Source organism: Falco rusticolus, chromosome Z (assembly GCF_015220075.1).
Source record: "Falco rusticolus isolate bFalRus1 chromosome Z, bFalRus1.pri, whole genome shotgun sequence".
NCBI classification, from domain to species: Eukaryota; Metazoa; Chordata; class Aves; order Falconiformes; family Falconidae; genus Falco; species Falco rusticolus.
This window is the reverse complement of record NC_051210.1, coordinates 2,028,539-2,048,285: the sequence shown is the minus strand read 5'-3', so window position 1 is coordinate 2,048,285 and position 19,747 is coordinate 2,028,539. Positions and strand designations below refer to the sequence as shown.

At 38.0% G+C, this 19,747-nt stretch overlaps 1 protein-coding gene across 1 annotated transcript in view; it reads right to left on the bottom strand.

Annotated features, from left to right (window-relative positions):
- Positions 1–19,690, bottom strand: part of XRCC4 (X-ray repair cross complementing 4) — a 177,218-nt gene extending 157,528 nt beyond the window's left edge. The window contains exons 1-2 of the mRNA XM_037374165.1: positions 19,619–19,690; positions 1,883–2,032 (exon numbers count right to left, since the gene is read on the bottom strand). Coding sequence (XP_037230062.1) covers positions 1,883–2,021 — 139 coding nt within the window. The 5' untranslated portion in view covers positions 2,022–2,032; positions 19,619–19,690. The remainder of the gene's footprint in view (positions 1–1,882; positions 2,033–19,618) is intronic.
- Positions 19,691–19,747: the final 57 nt, after the last annotated feature.

Genomic DNA, 19,747 nt, shown 5'->3' with positions numbered 1-19,747 from the left:
GTCAGCAACCCTCATTCACTTCTTGGTAGGTCTTGCCAAGCAAAATAATCCACAGCATGAACAACCCAAAAGGGATTTCCCATAGCAAGCATTCTCTGACCACTGCTTTCCCTCCAGGTTTTGAATTTAGAATCTAAGCAGTCTCAAACATGATGCACTAACTTAGAAATAAGTGATCTAAACCAACACTGAGTGTACGAAAACACAGATCTGCACAGCAAGAAAGCCCTATGCATAAGGACTTCAACTCCTAATGAAATTATTCAAAGGACTATAAATTCAATAAGAATTCTTTAGAAATTCAGATTCTTGCAGAAGAAACAGAAGTACTCTTCTTTGGATGAGTACCTAGTGCTCATGCTAAGACTCTTGGGGGTTTCTTACTTTCCTTTTGATAGAGTGAATTCCTCCTGCTTTCACTGGGCCTCTGTTTTGGAAAACCATCATCAAGCCATTCTGCCACACGCAGGAAGTTAACAAAATGAGAACCATGTTCACATATTTTTTTCTATACTCTTCCAGTTACAGAAAAATAACAGATTTAAAATTTACAAAAAGCTGATTCTTTAAGCTGGGGATTTTAAATCTACGTAAGAACCACCAGAAAAGCTTTTAAACAGAAAAACCAGTATGCTCAATTAGTTATTTAATCAATGTTAACATTCTTTTATTGTTATTTTTAAAATACATAATTTGACTATTCTGTTGTCAAATCAAGAAAGAAAAACATGTCATAGCCAGACTACAGGGAACCAGCATTGAAATATAGGTATTTGTCTTGTGCAGGAACTCCTATTCAATAATGTGTTTGAAACATTAAAAGGAATATGGAAGAGTAGATTCAATACATATGTAGACATATTTTAACTTGGTCATGTTTCCTAGATCTGAAAGGAAGGTGAAAATTGTATTTAAAAGAAAGTTAATGAATGATTAAGCTTCTTTTCAAACACAGAAAGTATAGACACACACATATATATCGTGTGGATCTGTATATAGATATTCTACACAAAGTCCTATTTTATTTATTTTTTTTAATATGTATCAGGCCTGTTTGAAAGCTTGGCTTATGTAGGAACTGGGGTGAAACAATGTCCTCTGGGCAGGGAGAAGGAAGGAAGGAAGGAAGGAACCACATGGCCTACTATTCTCATAATTCAGAAAAAGTCAGGAAAACATTTTTGCTTACAATACACTGTAACATATGTTATTTTTTCCTCCTTTTGAAACATTTTTGCCACCAAAAGCCTTTTCATTAAGTATTTGATACATTTCTAAAGGAACACACAGATCTTTCCTTCTTCAGCTACCCATGAATGAGAAGCATGCTCTCATGAGATCCATGCTCTTACTTAGGTTTCCAAGTGGGGAAAGAAAGAATCTCACAGGCTATTTTTTTTCTTCTGATAACTTAGACCTAGGAATAAAATACTTTCTTGTCTATTCTCCTTCTCAAAAATTCACCTCAGTAGCAAATAGAGCCACCTTCAGCTCTCAAGATTTTATGAAATCATATATAAAAATGCTCCATGAACTATTGTTTCCAAAAGGAACTTGCATGACACATTTGTTCTGGAATCTGGATAAAACACAGAAGTGGTACTCCAATATCACCACAAGAAATTATATTCTTGAGGAAGGACAAAACATTGCATATCCATATGCTAAATGACTTGGGTTTGACACAAAATCTGTCCAGATTTGAAAGATCTCTGAACATGTCCGAGAGGATACCAAAAGATAACAAAACCATCTACTCCATCACTGGGGAGAGATAATGGTTGTAAGTTTCTGATGCACGTTATGGGTCACAGTTTAGAAAGTGCTTAAAAATAATAAATAATAGTAATAATTTCAAATTTTTGTTTCTTTCTACTATTACCTGTCCCAGTCCATGCACATTGACCATCAGTAAGTATTATACCAAAGCCAGCACCTAAATCTTTTTCCCACGACACTTGAAGAAAATATGTTGCTTCTGGATTAGAAACTGGATGAATTCTGTTCAAAGTCTTCTCCATTTTCCAGACACCTGTTCAGGAAGTAAGATAATCTTATTATAACCGGTGGCTTATTTTCCAGAGGTGCTTAGCAGTTTCATGTAACTAGCTGCATAAATAAGTAAATAAATAAATAAATATATATATAAAAGACACAAATATAAGCATACTTAGAATTTTATTTTACCTTCCCTCACAATTTCAGTTTTTCAGAGAACTAGTGATATTTCCAAACAGAAAACTGGATTACAGTACGTAAAGTTTAAAAGAGCAGTGCCAACAATCGCATATATTTGAATAGTCCCAAATTAACAAACTGTCAGGAAGCTGGGGAACAGAAAATTACAATACACAAGCACTTCCCCATGGCTATGTTTTTAACTTACTGGCTGGTATCACCCAACATACAGTGCATGGGTAATAATTCAAAATAATCAATATTCATCTGGACGACTGCCATGTGAAGGCACGCTACTAAGTTTCACTGCAAAGCAGAGGTTTATAATGACTGCCAGCAACTAAAGTAGTTACGTAGAAACCTGGATCTTGCAGAGAACAAAATTTATGATGCTACAGTGAATTTTTTGCTCAGTGTCAAAGGCACCTGGCAATCTGTACTTGACATAAGACCTTCTAAAGGGTCCCTGTATTTATACAGTCTAATCTGACAATAACAAATTCTTACAGTACTCAAGAACTTTAAAGCTTCATTTGGCAATTTGTTCCAAAGAAAAATGAAAAACAGTCAATTTTGCCATTAACGTTGAAATACAGCATTTTCATTGAGAATGCTTCATGCTGTCCAGTACCTGAGGAGTTTGTTTTGGGGTGTTCAGTTGTTTTGCGCTTTTAATTTTAGAGTTTTTTTAAAAGAATGATATGAATGAAAAAGGGCTACGAGTTCACATACACTAAAAATAGCATGAATTAATAAAAGCAGGAAAAAACACAACTGAAGCATTTAAACTACATGCACTGACTACAATGATGCTTGGGCAGATTAAGTATTAAAAGTTCAAGTCTTCTATCTAAACTGTAGCAATAAGTAATCACGATCAGGCTTAGTTCAGGCCCTCAGGGGACTGCTCTTTCTTTGCTCATAGACATTGAAAGCCAAACCTACATACAGATTTAACTACCACTGGCCTCCCCAAAAGTCGGCATTTTCAGGTTAGGAAGAACAGTTTTAACTGTAGTTGACTGCAGTTGTCTGACCTTTGCTGAACGCTGCAGCCAACAACATTTGAAAATGCAAATGCATGCAGTAGTATTCAAAAGCAGCAAAATACATGAATATGACTTGTTTTTCAAGCATAAAGCTACATTAACACCTAGACAGCAGCTGCATTGTCAATAATATAAACATTCACTATAGATATCAATAAGGTTAATGAAAACAACACATTAAGTCCCTCTGGTGGGTAATTAAATCACAATATAGATCACCCTGCACTAATAAATAGCATTTCTGAACAACAAGAGCAGCATCATGGAAATATCCTGCTATTCCAGGCTGAACTTTGGCTAAAGCATGTCACTAGGCACTTCCAGCATTCCCATACATTTTTATCACCAAATACTCAAATACTTCATTTTTTAGGCTGAAAGCTTAAGTACACATAAGCACCATAACATTTCCCTATTTAGAGAATTTTTCCAAAGAGTTTACAATTCAAAAGCTATGATAGGAGTAGAAGGAAAAAATCATGTACATACAGCTAAGCATCATAAACTACCAACAACACCAAGAAGGATGATTTTACATCTATAAACCACCACTGCATATACTACTACAGATGTGATACTCTATTACTATTCACAGAGTATGTGTCAAACTGAAGAGTTACTTAAAAGCGATATTGAAAAATAAGTTAGAGTAAAAAAAAAAAGTAGTCTTTTATTTCCTCCACCAAGCAACTGGCCACTTCTGAAAAATCTACACTACATCTGTGCACCTATAACCAAGAACAGAAAATAAAGTATTTGGGGCATGGAGGCCTGTAACAAGGCCTTTGCAATTAGTCATTATAGAACTAAAGCCATTTTAAAGAGATGTAGTGCACTAACTGCCTGGGCATGGGTCAATAAAGAGCACAGGACAGGAAACACAGTAATGTCTGCAGTACATTCAAGCACACTGGCATGTCTTCTCCTTTGCCTGCCAGGTACCTTTTTGCTTGTTATGGAAAAATACAGAGTCCCTTATGAAATATTTTCATTAAAGTCCTTCTCTGAAAGTGTTTTTAAACAGACTTTATTCTTTTTCACTTAAACATAAATAGTTGCAGACAACCAAGACACACCGCATACAACGTACTAAGGCACATATATAGTTCAGTAGGGACTTTTTGCTTGTCGCATTTCATTCTCACTACAAAGCAGAGCAGCACTCAGTGAATCAGAGGCTGTCTTTTCAACGCAGATTGTTTGTAACAGAAAGCAAAGCAAGGGAGTTTTATTTTCTATTTATTACAGTGATAAAGAGAATGAAGTGTCAGTTCTCAGTCAGAAAAATTTATGTCAAGAGTCACACAAGAAAGGAAATGAATTTATTTAAAGATGCACTAAAAAGGTCTCTAACACCTGAGATGAAATTCATCTGATATCATAATACTGTGTTTTGCATGCATCCATATTCACATATTTCACTCAAGTGATGTGGAACAGCTAAAAATTAAGATTCTGTTTAGACATCATTCTTAAGAGCTCAGCTGCCAGCATAACGGATGAGCCTGTTAGCAGAACTGAGAAAGATTCCATATGATGTCTACCTGTGGTAAAACACAACTTCAATAAAAGCAAACACACCGAGGAGATAAAACACAGAGGAATGTTCTGTATTCCATAATAAAATGCAAAATACACTTGTCAAGCTTTTACACATTTTATTGTGCATCTTTGAACAAACAATTTTACAAGAGAACATAAACTGAAAATACTTTTTCTCCCAGCCTTTAAGTCCTTCATTGTGCTCACTGACCTTTTGAGAGAAGTATTAGCTACTACTACATGTTTAGAAACTGCCTTACAAAGCAGAGCTCAGCCTTGCTTGAGATCTCCGGGCACTCAATTGTTCCAACCCATCAGCAAAAGCTTAAGGATTCTTAGCTTTATATAATGGCTATTATTTAGTTCAAGAGGAACAAACCTTCTTCATGAAAATTGGTCTGACCTACACAACACATAGAAAAATCAGTGCAAATAAAAACATTGTACCTTACTGCTTTTTTAAAACCTGTTTGAAAAAAAAAAAAAAAAAAAGGAAAAAATAACCAAAGCACACCCAAACAAAAAAACCAAATACAAACCCCTCTTTCACAAATCTCCCAACAACACAATGCTTCCACAGAGTTTAGTGTAGTTGTGAGTAAACGGATAAACCTCACAAAGTTGATGTGTGAATATAGGAAAAAAAAGATAGCAAAGGAGTTACCTAACTATTTAGCAACTAGCAATTACCACTAATAAAAGAAAATACAGAAACTAAATCAAAGCATATTGTTTTCACTTACTCTAAGGTGAGTGTATGCACCTCATCCACTATAAAGGCAAAAACGTAATAGCATACTTACACCAGTGTATTTCCAAAATATGAATTTCAGAGGGAGGAAGTTGGGACTTCCTACCTGAATACCTGAAGGTAGTTGTACATTCACAGGATTCACTAGTAACTTTGTTCAACATCTTTATACGATGTATCACTCTATACTTCAAGAACTGAAGTAAACTATAATACCCTCCTTATAACTAAACTATCTCAGTTCATCTACCTCCTTACTATAGTCTCTCATCACCCTGTCAGCTTTCAACATGCCAAGCATATATGACTCTTCAAAAACCAAGTACTTGTGCATAAAAGGTGACCGTGTTCCTAACAGAGTTTCTGCCCCAGGGTTTTTGTGGTGAGGGAAATGCTGTGCACTGCCAAAAAGTCTGAGGGGCAAATGAAGAACAGATTTGCCAAAGCAGATTCTTCAGTTCCCCTTGCCCAAATTCACACTCAAACCTTGCCACCCACCTTAAAAATATTTTAGTTTGGCTACCAATGAGTGTTGTCTCCAGGCGTGCAGGAGACCAATAACACACCTCCAAGAAACTTGATTGAATCTACACTTCTTTAGTCACTACCATGGGAGAAGATGTCACATACACGCAAATTGGACAGTTACCATAGCATCAAGGCTGCAACAAGTTAGGTTTCCCATTGTTTCTGTTCACTTCGTTACCTCCCAAACCCTAAATGTAGGTTCTAGAAGTGAAACAGTTGGGTACCTATGTAATACCTAAATAATAATTTAAAAGGCCAGTTATGACAATGAATTATCCTGTTGAATAACTACCACACATGCAAAATTTCTGCCAACAGTCCTGCATGTGCTCGTCTAAGAATCTACCTTTATACATTCAGAAAGTAGTCCCACTAGAAATATTACCAGTAAATTTTTAAAGGAACACCAAGCCTTTTCTCTGTTGTGGCTATTGTCTCCAATAATCCATTAGCACTACACCTACAACTGAAGCATTAAGCGTCACAGCTGTTTTAAGTACTCAGGGCCAGACACTCAGGCAGAATGAAATAACTGCAGATGTACAGACAAAGGGGTCTGAAAAATACATGTCAGCTTGGGACCTGACCTTCCACAGAACTGGTCACACAAGCTTGTAGAAGCTGGTACTGCTTTTTAAGGTTTTAATAACATCCCCATCTTCACCAAATTATAATCTCCATATCAAAGACAGCCAAAAAAAATCAAGGATGAGGGAGAGCTGAAACTTTTAAGAGTCAGTTTCACATCTTTGGGTGGAAAGGTAGGGACACAGGTAAGAACTGTATTAGTGCTTAAAATGGTTAAAACAGCCACCTGAATTTTGGTACTCTCTCTACTTAACATCCCAGTTGCTGTTGAAGCTCGTGAAAAAGAAAACATCATTGCAAAAAACCAGAATATTTTGATAGCTACACAACAACCTAAATTAATGAAATCAGACCCTCACTATTACAGTCTAAAAAGCACCTCTGAGTCAATCAGACGAAAGGAGTACCTCTGAGTGCCATTCAATACTCAGCAACACCATCTCTGCAGGCTCTTTCCATTCGCTGGCTCAACAAACTGAGAGCAGTCAGTACTTTCTTCCTCCCTTAATTATTATAAAGAAAACTGCAGAGAAACTGATTGATTAGGGCCATAAGAAAGCAGTGTTTTTCTCCTTAAGGGCACAGGAGGTCATACCACATATTAGCACCTCTGGGTGTTAGAGCCAAGGCTTCGAAACAAGCTTGCAGGTGGGAACAGCTGAGTCCCACCCCAAATTTGTAAATCAGAGGTTTTATTGAGGCCTTCAAACAGTTGAGGATTGAGCTGTTTATCTTTAGCACTTTGTCTCTTTGTTTTTTGGCTTCTATGATCTACATTAGGCAATGTTTCTTTCTAAGGAGAAATCAGCTGTTGGCTGATGTGCAATTGACTGGAGTCTACTCTCTGAATAAACAGTGTACACAGCTACTTCTGAATAAACAAGACACTTTTAAAGATTGGTTTACAAAGAATTTTATATGTTGTTTTGGATAGCACTAGGCATAGACCAAAAGCCAAATATTTTAGGCTGCTCCAACACAGCATCATTGATAATATTTTGAACTCCAGCACTTCATTTTTTTTCCATGGAGACTAATGGCTTTTTTTCAAATTGCTTCGGCAGCAGGTGTTCCAAACTTCAGCAGCTATGCATGGAAGGCTACTAGCAGATCTGAAAGAGCTACTGTGTCCTTCTAATGGAGCAATTAAGTTAAGTGCTTTCTTGTTGAGAAAAATAGGGCGCTATCTACAGTGAGTTCAGAACAGAAGACAAGCACATACAGCACACTGCTATTAAAGTCTATAATGTGACCCTTTCTATCATTGGCTTGACCACAACATACACTACAAGTCTCAGAAGAAAGTGAATGGCTAACCTATAATCAGAGAACAGGTACTATTCAGAAGATGCTATATGTACTGATAAGTGGATAATTGCCAATTTAAACCAGTCAAGAAAAATTCAGATTGCTTTTAAACATTAAAACTGGCTATTACCACATTTTCTAAAAGAAGGAAAGAAGATGTCTATATTTATGAACATTTCTAGAGATATATTTCATACAAATTGATATTCTCTCATGTTAATTTAAAATTCCATTAACTTCAATACTTCGAAAGGAAGAGCATTAAAATACCTGACAAAAACTTCAAATACGACTCAGTTAACCTAAGAACTACTATCAACCTAATGAGGATTTCCTCTTTTTTCTTTTCATTTTGGAAGAACATGATTGGGCCAACAAACATGAAGAAAACAATACAGCATCCTTCCTATCACATCTCACCATGAGCCTCCCATCCCCTGGGCCACATTATGTTGACACTGAAGAAAAATTCAATAACAACATTCAGCTGTAACTTAAAGACGCATCTGAAGACGAGAGAAGATAAAATTTTTGAAAGAGCTTTGTTTCCTGATGAAATTTAGAAGGCTAACACATTTTTGTATTACATGCAACCCAAGTTGTACCTAGTCGATCTTTTGTTTAACTTTCTTCTATATTAAAAGCACAAGGATCACAATTTTGTCAGTAATGCAACTTTGTCTTGCAGATAAAGGAAACTAATCAAAAATTGGCACTGGATATGAAGAAGTGATTGAACGACTATAACTTTGTGCAGACGGGTGAATGGCCTATTTTAAAAATTCAGTCCTGCATGACAACTTTTGATCAAGCGATTGACTTCAGGACAGCTGCAATCAGTATTTGGTCCTCATTGGACCCAACTGCAGATGCAAGACTCACATGGCTAACATTTGCACTGCTTGCTTCCCACTGTTTCGTGGTAGCCACAAAAGGATTGGAAACATGCACGTACTTTTTGTGCAACTGTCCAAAACAACCCAGCAGTCTTCAGCTTGTGAGACTCCATAGGCCAATAAAATATGCAAGATTTGCCACAAAAAGATCTGGAATCAACGATAAGGAGCAACCCTTGTCAGACTTATTTACTACAGTCACCAGCTGAAAAATGAGGAGAAACAGAAGGAAGCAGACAGTCAACAACCTTTATAGTACGAATCTTACTAACAAGCTTTGATCTTAATTGTAGCCTGGAGACAAAGCCCACCCTGGTGTCTTTCATCCTCTTGAAGTCTCAGACCTAACCCACTACCAACTCCAGGCATTCAGGCTTGCCAAGCTTACTTATAAGCATCTATATTAGGAGACCGTTTAAGCTATAATAAGATTTTTAAAAAAGGCCTTCGTCTATTAGAACAAACACCCAAGTGGGCAATTATAATAATACATACTAGCAAGTAAGGGAGTATCTGGATAGACTTCCAAAAGGGACAAACTTTTCTTTTTCACTCTTTTCTATGAATTCTTCTTAACACTAACGCAGTTCAGTGTGTGCGTGCTGTCAAATCCTCACTTTCAAAAATGCACATCAGAAAAATCCAAAGGTTTCCCTACATAAATCAGGATACACTAACTGTAAACCTGTGAAAAATAACATTAAGACATAAAAGTGAAGTATTTCCTGATGAAAAAGTTAATTTTAGTACTGAAGTTACTAAAAAGTGTGTATAGAACTAGAGCAAGGATCAAAGACAACCACCACACTAGCTTCAAGTGGGCAATCTGGGATGCAAAGTCAGCAGGCATGCCTAGGAGACCCAGACTCACTTACCTTTGTTGCCTCTGGGAGATGCAAGCCCCAACATATATTTCGTAACTCTAATTTGGCAGTAGGTCAGCCTGGCTTTCCAAGGCCCTACCAAAGCCAATGGCAGCACGAAGCCACACCTACTTTGCCTTTCCTTGAAAACTGAAACCTTGGACTGTTTATTAAGAAAGATAATTCTGGAAAAAAAAAAAAAATCAAAAAACACACCCCAACCACAATCTAAATATACATCAGTTTCCCTATAATCTCTCTGAAAAGACAGCATGAAAATAATTATTTGTTTTGCAGATAAACAAGAAAAGGAAGCAGATCTGTATAATTCTGCCAGATGCAACTTTTGAGCCTGCCATATACAATCAGTAGGAAGAAAGAATCAGGAATTCCTACTGTCTTAGTCACATTTCCAAAAGCATGTCTGCAGTTTTAAGTAACTTCGCATCACCCATTTGAGTATGGGAAAGTTGAGGAAATAAAAAGAAAATTAATAAATAAATAAATAAATAAGAAAAAGCAGCATGTTTTAACCATCCTTGCCCATCCAAAAATACTCAGATACATATGTCTTTTTGATGTATATTTGGATAACATAGTAGTCTGGTCGAGGTATCATCTGTTTTCCAAAACACTGCCTTCTTTAGGATTAAGTATTATCAGGATATTCAACACAAATCTGTCCTACAGATTTCCTTTGTTTTCTATTCTTTAGTCCCCATATAGACCTATTATAATCCCACTCAATCTGACATGTTTCTGTGAATGTTTGACTTAACATCACTTAGCAAAGGATTCTACGGAAGTCTGCCTCTTTTTTTTTTTTTTTTAATTTGAAATAAAGTGAAATAAATTCAGTACTATTGAATCCACAATAGCTCTGTAGGCAAGAGAAACAAATCTGAAACAAGGATAAATGAAACAAAGAAATCAGTGTCAGCCAGATAAGGATGGATGTAATTCTATACATAAGATTTCTGAAGAGCTTTCAAAAATTGAGCCCAGTAACCTAGGAAAACAAATTTCACCAACTGTAGCCACCAGTGGGACAAGAATAGGTATAAATATGAAGGCTTATATATTCTCCTCTCCTCCCACCTCTATACCCAAGTCTTTTCAAAAAGATGGATTATTTTAATTTCACATCCCTGTCACATTAATAATAAAAAACAGGCCTAGACTCAAACTGCTTTATCTTGCTAAACAGTTTCCTAAGGCATTTTCTTTGAAGAAAATTCCTGCACTACCCCTTCTTCACTTAACAAAAGTTTTATTATGTTTTTCTTTCCATTTGCTATTTGCAACACTGATCTCCCTGAAAACAAAGAGCTCATACTAATTTATACATAATTGATTTTGTTTCATCTGGCCTCCACAGAAAAATACGTCACAAGACATTTTCAATGAACTGCGATACTCACTTTCAATGCACTTAAATTTTAATTGTGAAGCTCTTTATTCAGCCAAGTTTATCACTTTGTATTGAAAATTAATTACTTTTCTGATGGATTAGCCTGAGCAGAGTCTGAAGATACGGCAGACATGCATCCGTATCCATCTGTACTGAACACAGATTTCAACTGTTTCAATCACAGATGGGCACAGGTTCAGCTTTGGTTGTTTAATTTGCCTTGAATGCCGAGCCACAATATTCAATGTAACATGACAGGCAGACATACATAGGATTATATGATGCTGGTGCCCTATGGTGCAGCACCGTCAAAAGAGGCAAGAAACCCGCAGGAAAGCAAGGCACGAGTTTAGCTTAGGCTTTGTGACCATGCACATTGGACAAACCAAAAAAAGGAGTGAAGCACCAGTACATATCCAAGAATGACTGACATGCCAGCAGTACAGCAAGGAGGGTGCTCAGTACACAAGTCCCACAGCCTCACCAAGCTCTGAGCAAACAAGCAACACAAGCAGCTTTGTTTTAAAAAAATAGATAAAATAAATAAGGACAGAGTTCCACTAAACAGCAAATTCATTTACCACTGATTCTACACCCTAAGCAACCACGTATCTATCAGCACTATGTCTACAAACCACGATTAGAAAGAGCTTCACAAGGGTCACTTGTGCTTTTTACATTTTAAGTTCTATATGTAAAAATACAAAACTTTTCAAGACATATCAGCACACCGCTTTTCGAAGTAGTTTTCCTGACTCCTTCCTGTGGTGATTATTTTTCCCTAGTATGGGCTAGGCAAAAAAAATATCAGCAAAACCTACTCTCAAAAATTAAACCCTTGCCCAAGACACTTGATGCCAAGCAGGGGGTCTACTTAAGGAAGCCAGCTTTTCAATATTAGTTTTCCCTCACAACTACTAAAGAATGCTAGCTTGCACCAGAGTAAAAAGAAATTTGCAGACTAATATGAGGACACAGCAGGGGCACACCAGTGGAAAAATGCCACTGGGACTTGAACTGAGAGGGTAATTAGGTACTAATTAGGAAAATACAGCACAGAAGTGCTTTGATACTTCATGAGTTAGATACAATCTTGAGATCTTAAAGTATACATTACTACAAAGCAAATATGTGGAGCATCACTGTAGAGGTCTCAGAAGTGTTGCTCTAAGACTGTAAGTCACTGCTTTCCCAGGTAAGTTAAATCAGATCTTATGGAACAATGAAACAAAAAAATACTGGGGGTAGGCCAGAAACTGAACTAGAACAAAAGGAGAAAAGATTTGTAAAACAAGCCTCAGTTAAGCTTAAGCTTCACTGCATATTGGGTTGCACTTCATGTTGCTGGGCTTTCTGGTTCCCAACTGCAGAGCTTAACAGAACCGCTACTGCACATCACTGTCTGAAATGAAACAGTGAATAAATATGACAGCTCTGACCTAATGCAGATACATGAGCATAAAACCCCCCCACTTTGTGCAGAAGTCAATTCTCTAAAGTTCCAACAAACCATTTCAGTACAGTACAGTTTTATATACAATACCCACACTGCATTTTCCACCCTTCCAATATTACAAGTACATTCATTCGTTTTGCATCAACTACCAAAATCACAACACAAACCTTGAATTACCAGACAAAAAAATTCCATACCAAAAAATTAACATACAAAAAAAAAGCCTCTTCTATATCATTACTTCAAAAAAAGAGGGAAAAAGAAGTCTATTTTTAGGATGGTTGAGGTTAATAAAACAAATCCCTGGAACAGACAAGATTAAAGAAAGATTATAAAATATAAAGCGCAGTTTTCATCGCTATACTTTCCTGACAAAGGCAGAGGGAAAAAAACCCCTTCCCTCTAATATTGCCTTCAGAAGATTATGAAACTTAAGTCAAGTAGGTTTATTACCAAGACATACAAATAAGAATGCTTCAGCTGGGTCCTTGCCTCTTACCTCAAAAAATAATTATCCTCTACGACAGCAATACCTAGCTTTCAGTGAAATTAACATTTCTGCCCAATCTCCATTATGCCTATGGCCACTGTGTGTTGTACTCTGTAAATTAATGTTAAATTTCACAGCTGGAGAAATTTAATATATGCTCACACAATACACTTTGCTGTCTCCAACGGCTGTCTAAGCTTCCCCCATTGGCTCAGTCAACACAAATCTCTCCTCAGGTTTTTGTGAAGTTTCCACCATAAGCTTGACACAGCTGACAGCATTTGGAAAGCCCCATGCTCCCTCTTTCCTGTCCAGCTACTGTGCTGAAAAGGGTGGCCTCTAAGATCCTTTTGTAGACCTGTAAACAAACAATCCCTTTCATAATCATTTGAATCATTTTTTAAAAAACAAATGCAGCCTGTGATAGGATATATAGCCTCACTCTTCCTCTAATTGCATTAATTTTTCCATCCCAAGATAGGAAGCGATTTGGCTGATGTCTAGATCAAGAACACAAAAGTTCTCAGTCTCTGCACTCTTAAAATCACACAAGATCGGTCTCTCTGTTTTACTAGTTACTTTACAAATCCCTGCTCTATCTGTCTGCTCTGCTGGAGGACACCCCCTTCCCTCCAAACTCACCTAGATGTTTGCAAAGCAGATGTAGAAATATTCCAGTAATTTTCCAAACTTTGGAAATTTGGACTATTTAGTCAAGTAATTTTTTGTGAAATTACTAGTATGCCTCAGAAGACAGAGGCAGTTCAACTTGGTACTTTTCCTGCAAGATACATTCTTCACATTGATCAGATTACTGTCAGTTTAGCAAACAGTAATTTGTTTCGTAATTCTCTTCCAAATTTCACCTTCGTTTGTGTCAACATGGTACCATACATAATCTAGTAAGTCTTTTATATCTTGACATATCTTGGACAGCTGTCATTAATAATATATTATCTGATACTAAGTTCCACTAATAATCTACAAATTCACAGGAGCCTTTTGCCACCTTTCCTTTTTTTCATCTCATGTAATAAAATCCATAAAGACATCCCAATTAATCCAGGAAAGGTTCACAGCTCAAGTCGGCACAGGGACCAGGGATGGAACTAGAGCAAGCCTATTTTTTGATACAAAAATTTTCATTTCATGATATTTTAAAATAGCTTTCTAACTTGGATTCTTTGTTACTTGATGTTATGATGTTAGTCAAAATCATAACTTAAATGTGTATGCATTATGTCACATTCCCCACAATAACAGCAAGCACTACAGACTTTTTGCCAAATGTAACAGTGAAGAAATCACAGCTGCATCCTATTAACCTTGAAGACATAAATAACGGTTTGAGATGTTGCAAATCAACCCTAAACTGCTGGTGATTCCACCTACTCTTCAAGGATGTGTGGTGCTTTTTCATTTGGGGCTCCTGAGCTGTAACACAACCACTTAAAAAATATTCTCCACCTGCTGCTAAACCCTAGGTGACAAGTAGTAAGGATTAAAATTTCTCATCTTCAAGTGGCACTGAAAGATAACAAGGACATCAGAAATAGGCATTGAGACAAAACAACAAGTGACCCTGTAAGGCTCATTGCACATACATAAGCACATAACATGTAACATAGTGAAGCCACGATGCAGTATAGTAAACCATTTAAAATGTTCTCATCTGTTCTGAAATGGAAGTCTATTGGTTGAAACAGACCACCAAAAGCTATCCAGCATTCTTGCAAACTTGCTGGCAAGACAAGGCACCAGCAGCAGTGACACTGGAATTGTGTATGTCAGGTCATCTGTGTCATGCACAGCATACTTCTACTGCAAGCTGTGACACTGGGGTTATTTTGTGAGAAAAGGATGGGATGCCTTGCTAAGTTATTCAGCAACCCTGGCATCAGCCTCTTAGTTGTATATTGCTTTATCTTTTCTTTTTGTGTTGTTCTAAAATAATTTTTAAAAAGCTTTTTTTTTTTTATGGAAAAGCTTTCTTTTATGAGTGGGATGTATTGACTTGGATGTACTTGTTTTAGTCCAGATAAATGCTTGAAATCAATGGGATTTAAGTGCTGAGGCAATTTTGAAAACCCTTTATGCATCTTGGTATACCGTAACAGTGTATGTATAAGCCTTGCTAGGTTTAGTTCTTAAGTACTTCAGCAACGGATACACTAGAATCATCATCTTGAAGATCCAAGATGCTGCTATTCTGTTTATTTTCACTAGCAATGTCAAAGTAACTCCTGATGTGCCTGTAACGCCCTTGCTTCACATAGCACACCATTCTAAACACTCTACATAACTGCAGTCAAAAATGTTGAGCATATAAACTAACAGGCAAGTGTCTTCTCTCCACAATCTTCACAATGTAGCCACTATCATGTCATCCGACAAATAAAGGCATCCCAAACTATAAACTCAGTATTTGTGTACCCCACGTCAAGTATAGCATAATAGCTGGCATATTCATTCCTCACACTCTGTCCAGACTCTAAATCAACTCCTATAAAACAGTAGCCTACACAACTCACACAACTTTATCATACTGACAGAGGACAGCAATTCACATGAAACCTGCCACAAAAAGCAGAAATTTTAAGGTGTAGGAATTACCATCATTATGTGAACATCCCTTATCATACATCACATGACATTTCTTTAAAATGTTACAATACTAGGTTAAAGCACTCCTCTCAAGCACCTCTGATGTGAAGACTGAGGATTCATTCTGGCTAAGAATAGCTGCAACCTCCAACATCTTGCAGCTCTTGTGGTTCATCCTACTATAGTGAATACAGTGTGCACTTTTGCTAGGTGACAGAGGGAGTTAGGAATCAGAAAGAAACAGAAGCCACACCTAAATGTAGATATCTTTTTTGTAAAATGATATTAACAAACAAAATGCCATGTTCTACTACCACTGCCAGCATATAGAACACTACCTACTCTCTACACGCTTGCCTGAATAATGCATATCCTGTATGTTCTGCTGCCTCCTTATTCCAGTGGGACAGCTAAACTAATTTGTAGCTGTAGCAACTATGCAAATAAGTTTTTATGCATTCATGCTTGTACTTGAAGATACTAGGAACAACAGAAGTGGATGCAACATTAAAGTCAAAAAAGGGCATTACCAGCTTTGGCCAATCAAACTAGCACATCTAAACAAACAAAAAAAACCCCCAAACCACACCACAACCAACCCTGCATCTATATCTTATTTGCAAATGTTTTTTTCACGATATATACACACTTTTGTTATGCACAAAAACTTGTTTATACAAATGTACCTGCCATGTCAGTCACCCACCTGTGATATTTTTAAATTATCTTCTCCAATCCTCCTACTTCTTATGAAAGCTATGAGACAGAAGTTATGTAGATAGCCTCCCTCATGCAATGGACATTGTTTTGTTTCCTGCATTTGAAAACAACCTAGAAGCTTAATCTCTGAAGTCACCTTTTTTTAACCTTTCATTATAGAAATTCCTTAGTATGCTCTATTACATAAACACTCAACTGAACAGTATGCAATCTCTTCACTGGCAAATCACACTACAAAAATGTTTCTTACTGCATATGTGCTACAAAGCCCAGACAACATCATTAAACCTTCTTTAACAAAACAAACACTGAAAACCAGTATTTATCATACTCTTTTACCTACCTATTTGAATATTGCTACATAGAACAATATAATTTATACATTATATATATATATTATATAAACTTCTGATTTAAGATTTCAACAGACAAGAAGGCATACCCAGCCAATTCCTATAGACATTACCCAACTGAGATATCTCAGTCACTTGTAGCTGGTTTTCCATGACAATATATTAATTAGGAGGAAAGAAATACCCGGAAAACTGGAGTACCACTACCTGAAACCTGATATTGCAATCAATACATATGTGTATCACAGCTGCATCCCTAAAAAACACTGTCATGCTAGCTACACTCTCTTTTAAATGATGCCACGAAGGCTCCTGCAAGATCATTAATGATCTAATGGCATTTTTCACACAAAAGTGACACACGCAGCTGAAAACATTTTAATACAACATGTAAATTCTTCTTCAAATGGTTGAGACCATTGGAAATGTCACTTGAAAACTAAAGTGCTAAGGTAAATAAAAAACATTTTTGCAAAAATCTGCAATGGATTTCATATGTGAACTTACCAGAAGCCATCAAAGTAAATAATAGTATATAAAAACTATCATATAGGCCATGTTTGCAAACAAAACTACTGAACTAGAGAAGGCTAGCTGATCGCCTGGAAGCAGGCTTGACTACAGTGTGACTGAGAACTGACAGCTGCACTCTCTTCTGCAGTTACAGAAATAATTTTTCAATTTCAGTCACTAACCCACATTGAAAAATCAAAAGTGAAACCAAAAATGAAAAACGAGACACATCAGCAAGTTCAGAAGTATTACTGCCTCTAAATTCTAGGTTCATGGTAAGCATTAGAGGTTGAACTGTATGTTGATTATAGGTGTAATTTCTCTCAGTTTAGAAATCTACCTTAATGGGACATCAATATCAGACACTTTGACAACAGGTTGTATGAGGCAAGTCATCTGTTTTTAGAACTGTCTTTCTGCATTTTAATTGAATTCCAACTTTCATCCAAAACCTCAACATGTGAATAAAAGAAATTGATCCAGTGAATGTAATGCACTAACAAAATAGGAGTATGAAGTATGAACATGTTAGGACAAAGTGACCACGCGTCTTGATGATTACCTATTACATCAATGGATAAATTTACAAATTAATGGAACCCTTCATAGCTACTAGACTTACACAACCTCAAGAAAAATAAGAACAAATCTAAAATCCGTATATCTGAAAACCACAGGACCAAAAAAAATAGTTATACAAGGAAACCCATCTTAAATTCTACAGAGAACTCAAAATTGTAGTTACCAAAGTTGCTGCTACAACGAAGTTGCTCTTCAGAAAATACTAACAGCATTAGAAGTGGATTGTGTATGTTTCCTTTCTTACTTGCTGTAGTAGAATACTGCCTTGACTCCACTATACACATTTTATACACACTCCCATTACCCTGCAGCCTCCTACAGCAGCTTCTGGAAATATGTCAAATGTTATCCCTGCTTGTTCTGTTAGGATGAAAAATTTGTTTCCTCTTACCAAGGGAAAAAGTAAAACCTGTCCCACGCTCAACAGACAAGCAAACAGTTTGTCCCCCATACTGAAAGATATCGAGTGCCAGAGACATCAAGCCAAAGCCATCATCTTTGAAAGAGTTAATGCTTTTCAAGTTCTATAAGATACAGTGTACTTCTAACAGGAGGAACAGATTGTTCATAGAACTTCAGAGGTTTGTTATGATGGCAACAACTAGGCATCTTACTCTAAATACAATATTATTACAATGAAGTTCTTTGACAGAACTGGTCAGAAAGCATGTAGTCTTCACTTTACTGAAGTCTCTCACAGGATCAAAGTTAATTCCTAAAAAAAAAAAAAATAATCCCCTGGTTTAAAAAACAAATTCCGTGTATTTTTCATGGCAAGCCAAAATGAAGGCCCATCCCTTTAATATGGCTCAATGGTAGACCAGGCACTGTCAAAAGCAGCTGCAAAATGCAAGAGTCATTGAAGACTTCAGTTGAACAGGGTTCCCTCATAGGCAAGTATTTAGAGGTCAGACATTTAGACCATCTAGGAATTTTAGTAATTCTGTGACTGAAGTCACAGAAAAATACACTGCGGTCTCAACAAGGAGATATACTACCTTTACCCCTGAGTTTTCAACTTGACCTAACGCAACTAACCTAGTACAATCACGGAAGAGGAACACCCCTACGGTGCTGGAGCACGGGGCAAGCGCAAGAAGAGGAGACCAGGCTGGGGCAAAGACCGGGCTCTGCTCGGCCCACTCCCTCTCCTCAACTCCCTCCCCGAGGGAAGCCAGTCAGGATTTTCCCTAAGGAGGAACAGGACCTTCACTTCACATCACAAAGCACCTTACTGAAACACAGCCTCAGTAAAGCGTTCTTGATGCGCTGTTACGTTTCACCGGCAAGCGGCTCGACCCCCGCCGCCGCCCGCGGGGAGCGGAGGCCGCGCTCCCCCCGCCGTGCCCGGCGGCACCGCCCGCCCCTCGGACCCCCGCCCCGCCCCTGGCCCCGGGCAAACAGCGGCCCGGACTGGGCGGCAGGGCGGGGACGCCCGCTGGAAACCGTCAGCACAAATTAAAAAAAAAACAAAAACCAAACTCACAAAAAAACAACCAAACAAAAAAAGCCTCAAACACCAAAACCACCACTTTTGGCGAACGGGCGAGCGTCGAGCGGCCACGCTGCCCTGGGCCTGACACCAGCGGCACCATTGCCGTTCCACGCCTGCGGAACGGGGCCGGGCCCCACCGTTAGCGGGTCAGCTAAGGGGACAGGCCCGCTTGTCCCGGCTCCGGGGCACCGGTGGGAGCTGACGGTCCTGCTCGCCCGGGGCCCACCGGCGGCTACCCCCCCACCCCACCCCCCCCCCAACGCCGAGGGGAGGCGGGGCGTCCCGGCCTACCTCCTCCTCCCGCACCGCCGCCCGCCGCTTCCGCCTGCCCGAAAAGGCCGCGCTCCTGGCGGCGACGTGGAAGCCAATGAAATTTACCCTCTCCCTCTCGTCCCGCCTCCTTTCGGCCATTGCTGCCAA